This window comes from Parasteatoda tepidariorum, chromosome X2 (genome assembly GCF_043381705.1).
Source record: "Parasteatoda tepidariorum isolate YZ-2023 chromosome X2, CAS_Ptep_4.0, whole genome shotgun sequence".
Lineage (NCBI taxonomy): Eukaryota > Metazoa > Arthropoda > Arachnida > Araneae > Theridiidae > Parasteatoda > Parasteatoda tepidariorum.
In genome coordinates this window covers 30,649,521-30,655,019 of record NC_092215.1, presented here as the reverse complement: position 1 = coordinate 30,655,019, position 5,499 = coordinate 30,649,521, and the positions used below count along the sequence as shown (strand labels likewise).

Below are 5,499 nucleotides of genomic sequence, written 5' to 3'. Positions count from 1 at the left end.
GTAATATATATGAATGTAAGACAGTGCGATTAAAAATTGCCATTTTTTAATTTTTTTTTATTGTGTTTAGAAGCTCTCGCGGGCCGCACTTCAGTAGTCGAAGGGCCGCATTTGGCCCGCGGGCCGCAGGTTGTGCACCCCTAGCTTAGGGTTTACCAATATAATAACTTCAGAGAAAAAATTATTTGTTACTTTGTTTATAGGTTTTATCAGCAAAAAAATTCTTTATGCCATTAATAAATTTATTTCATTGTATATTAAAAACAAAATAAACATATAAAATCACTAAAAATCATGAAAAAAATACATTGATTAAAAAAATTTTACCAGGTGATAAATGTCTCACATAAATTTTTTTTCAAATTAGCATTTTTCAATATTAATTTTAAAAAAAATATTAATTTTATAATGCAATATTTTTTTTTTTCGAATTAAACTATTATTTAAAAACAGAATACACAGAACTGAAAATAATCCAATTACAAATTTAGATATGAATGCACATATCTTTTGGGGGAAATAACGATAACTTGAATCTAAAAAATAAATTGTTATAATAATTTTCAAATTCTACAGAAAACTACAAAAAATATTATGCAGATATTTAAAAAAAAAAAAGAGGAAAGATTTCAAATTTCTTCTATATGAAATTATTAGTTAAAAACTATTCTTATAATACCTATTGTTAACAATCTATTAGTTATTTTTAGTTTCGTCCATTAAAAAAAAAAATTATTTCAGACAAGATAGGTTATTTTTTCCATTTTCTCCAGATGTCCTAGCAAAAATAGCTGTCTTCCAGAAGAAATTCTAGCCCTGACAGTTGGTTCCAAGCAGTCCCACGACAAATTCATTTATGGTCAAAATGCAAGACATTCGTATTTAATTTGTATAAGTAGAACTAACAGCATGTGTAAAAAATATTAAGTTGAGCCATATGTTTCGAAGTTATGCATTTTTGAAATTCACAGCATTTTTACAGTGTTTAAACAGCTATAACTTGAGAACTAATTGACATAGAGAACTAAATTTTAAGTAATTTTGTTCAGTTTTTAATAAAACTAATAACAAAACTAAGTTATAATAAAATATTTAAAAACAATTTTTTTGAAAAAATTAAAATTAAATTTTTTAACTCTTTTTAAAGTATTTTAATTAAATTTAGCACTGTGTGTGCCAAATTTCGGGATGGTATTCACAAGAATAATAAAGAAAAAAATTAATTTTAGTTTAACAGTGATAAATCATGCAGTAAAAACCTCATTATGTGATATTTATCAAACAATTTTGGTAAAAACAGTGGTATATCCAATATTCATGTAACTACATGATTTATGTCTGTCTTTAACTGGGGGGGGGGGACTTTTTTCCCTTTATGATTCTGTAGGAATATAATCTTAAAATTTGGCACAGGTATTTCGATAAAAGATTTAAATAAAATTATTCTTCAGAAAAAAAATAGATTTTATGTTTTAAATTACTGTAAAATATACTTTTCAAAATAATTAAGCTAATAACATATTATATAAAATGCTATTGAAAACTAAAAAAAAAAACTGCACAAAATTTAGCTTCCTACGTTAATTAGATCTCAAGCTATAGCTGTTTAAAAATTTTAAAACTGCAAAAATCTAAATTTTCAGAACTATCTAACTCAGAAAAAAATGGTTCAAACAATCTGAAACTTAGTATAGTTAATGTCAGAAGCAGGTTTAACAAACCAGCCAAAAATAATAGAAATCTGAACAGTTGATCTAAAAATACATTTATTTCTTTAGTGAAAATTACCCCAGAGCAATAATAAAAACTTGCTTTTTATTGTCTACTTAAAAATAATTTTAAATTGGCGGAGGGGAAATTAAGAAGGTAATAATTTTTACAAATAGTTAGCCTTATTTGCTCGTATTTTTATTAGTAAAAAATAAATGTATTAGTTGAAACTGACAATAATGACAGAACTCCTGAAGCAGCTCAAAAGGAAAAAAATAAAAAATAAGTTTACATTTCCCAAACAAAAAATACCTTTAGCTCTATCAACTGTTAACACAGGAGGCTGAGTCATTATACAGTGGAATTTTTGTGGACTATGGTGAGAAATGCTGCATTTTTTTCTTTTTTTTTTAACAAAATTCTTGAAGTAAGATCAACAAACAATAAACAGATATTTTAAAACAGGTACCGTTGTAACGGGTATTTGATGGGTGGGGATGAAATAATAACGGGCATTTGTTGGCACTCAATTTTAGTAGCTTAAAGCTTTCTTCTAATCATTATCATTGCGTTCACGAAACGCATTCACGGGCGCACGCGAATGCGATTCGCGATCGCAGCACTCGAATACGCCATCTGGGGAGAGACCGGTTTCATGCCTTTAGCCCTTCTCCCTTCCCTCTCCTCCTCTTTTCAGTTGTATAGGAATGTACTACGATAATTTCTCTTTTCTTAATATTTTTCCCTTTTATTTAATAAAAATATTTTTTAAAATTTCTATGATACTTTTCTTTAGAACTATGTTTAATGCAGTTTTCAGTTCCATATAGTTTTTTAAGTTAAAAGATTTTAATCTATGTGAAAATCAAGAGAGAAACTAACGTACTTCCTTCCTCTATGACTTTCCACACGCTGATGGGGAAAGCATGTGAATTGTTGCCATAGGAAAAGAGTTCTGCTCTACGCCACCTGCAGCCCATTTCGATCGCCAATTAAAGATTAAGCAGACATTTTGAGAATGAAAAAATATCACAGGATGCGAAAAAATCACGAGTGACCTACAAGACCTGATTAGTGAGTTTTTCGAGCATAAATATTTCTCATCAATCTGGTTCTCATTTGCATTCAATTATTTGCATGCGAAAAAATCGCAGGCAACGAAAGGTCCTAAGGAAGGCAGTCAGATACTGAGAATGACCAAAAGATGCAACGAATTGAGGTGGTGTTTGGAAGCTTTTTAATTTGAAAAATTAAGCAGAAGACCCCTTTTTCATTTGTTTCAAAATATTAATTTGGTTTGGTTTTTAACGTCGTAGTAGAGTTAACCAAATGGCTATTGGCAATTTGGGATACGGATTCATCGCGAAGATAATTAGGGTTCATTCACATACAACACTATCTCAATTTACAACCAAGGGCAGATAGTAATATTAATCACCCAGCCTCCACACGACCCTACTCAACCATAAGAGGATTATATATTTTTTGACTTCCACTGAAAACATTTATGATATCGTTATACCTCTTTTAATACTTATAATGGTAATTCCTTATACGTTACAACTCATGCAGCACTTCTTAACATCTCGTATCCGGAAATAAAGTTGGGTATCAAATTAATTTCTAATGGCAGACAGAATTATTTCTAAAAAAATTTAAAATTACATAATATACCTGAACTATTTGAAATTACTTAGATCAATAATTCCTTTGTCAAAATGTTTTTTTCGTCACGCAGTTATCTACAAAAACAAGTAACTTGTAGTATTGTACTCGAGAAATTGAAAATTAAAGCACCATAGAATTTTTTCCTGCGAAAATTGTTTCTGCCACGTGGCACCTTTTTTAATTTATTATTACTATTTTATCCAAACAGCATTTTAAATTTAAATCAGTATTAAAATTTATTATTTAAAAATAGCATTTTCGACAAAACAAAACAATTCAGTTTAAAATACTTTTTTTAATAATTTTTTTAAACCATACAGTTTTCTGCCTCTTTAATATTCCTCAAAATTTATCAATTAAATAAAGAAATAAGTAAAAAACATTATTTTTGAAATTTTGGTGCTCCTCGAATGTGTGAAAAAAAAAGTTTAATCATAGTAATTTGGTGTTCTTCAATTTAAATTTAATTTTAAAAAATGATATTTAAAGGAGGGAAACATTCTAGATATTAACCATTTTGCCGTCTCTATGAAGAGCCCCTTAAGACTAGCAGCCTTCTGCTTTAACCATGTCACTTGTCGCTGGATAATATATATAGAATATAGTAACACTTTAAAAGTGAATAAGCCCTTTTTTTTCTTCTTTTTTTTGAAAACTGTTATAAAATGTATAGGCATGTATTTATAAGACTTACGAAAAAAAACGAACAGTTTTCCTGAAATTAAAAGCATGAAAAATACTTCACTTTCTAAACTTGTTATACTTCGTCAGCTTATTAAAAAAAAATTCTAAACTTTAATGCATTGAAAATGTAATTCTCTTTATAAAATATTAAGTTAAAAATAGTTTTTGAGGTTAAAAGAAAATTCTGGCAAAGTAAGAAGTATAATGTTACTTCCCAAAACATATTATTAAAATTTTAATTCTACGATAGAACGCTAGTGCTTTAGACAAATTAAAGTAACAGCGAAAAGTTAAATCAACTTATTCAATCGTATGATGTTCCTTTAGTTTTCAGCAGAAACGAGCTACCTCCTTCACAGATGGTTTTCTTCTTTTATTTCTCAGTAGATTCAAGAAACATAATTTTTCTTCTTTAGGGAAAGCTTCTGATACTTAGAATGGAAAAATATGAACGTATTAACTAGGGTGCCAATTTAAATTGTCGGGAACAAAAACCAAATTTATTTTTAACTTTTGTCTATAATGGAGATGACTTACATTAAGCGCAATCTATGGCATAAAAGTAAATAATTAATAATAATGTAATTAATTGCTTTTCACAGCTACTCGTTAACAATAAAATGTTGATGAAGTATTCCTTAAATGTGATGTAATTGAAATTCACTTGATAATAATAATATTAACTATAATTACAATAATAATAATTATAATAATAATGATTGAAATACATCACATAGAATAAATTAGAGATTGCGTGATTTCTTTTTCTTTTATTCACCTCAAATGCTTATTACTTTTTTTCTCCCCTTTATATAAATAAGCCGCAAAAAATAGTGTTATAATTTCAAATGAATCAGTGAAATAATGAATGATTTAGTGAATAATTTCAGTGAAATAATTTCAAATACAGTACTGAAGAGTTGGTGCGTACGAGTAAAAATTAAAGATATTTTCTCGTATGCGATTTAATATTAATATTTTAAAGAAAAAACTTCATTTCTATATTGCAAATGATAATCTTAAATTATAATTATGAGTATCAATTTTTTTCCCAGTAATGATACCTTATTATGTGAATCGAAATTATTTACAGTGGTGATTTATAAAATATATCCTATTATTTTAAGTGAAGTTAAATCCCTTTTATTGATCTAAAAAGGAAAACAAATGTAAAATAATAATGTATTATAATGAGCATCGACTACTGATGAGCAAAATGAAAGAGAATTTTTGAAAAATTTCCTACCAGAGAGAATCGGAGAATATTTCTGTTCCGGAGAATATTTCCAGGGATAATTATTTTCTTCCCATTGTGCAGCTCTAGCGTAAATAAAGCGTAAAAAAAGTACTCTACCTTCCTGAAAATCCGGTTTATTTCCGTGAGTAAACCGGGTTTTTTCTACCCCATGCAGCTTTATTTTTGATTTATTAAAGATA

At 27.9% G+C, this 5,499-nt stretch overlaps 1 protein-coding gene across 1 annotated transcript in view; it reads right to left on the bottom strand.

The window, feature by feature from the left end:
- The window catches only part of LOC107440931 (protein C10), an 8,684-nt gene extending 6,485 nt beyond the window's left edge, over window positions 1-2,199 (bottom strand). Inside the window, exon 1 of the mRNA XM_016054022.4 lies at window positions 2,023-2,199. Coding sequence (XP_015909508.2) covers window positions 2,023-2,062 — 40 coding nt within the window. The 5' untranslated portion in view covers window positions 2,063-2,199. The remainder of the gene's footprint in view (window positions 1-2,022) is intronic.
- Window positions 2,200-5,499: the final 3,300 nt, after the last annotated feature.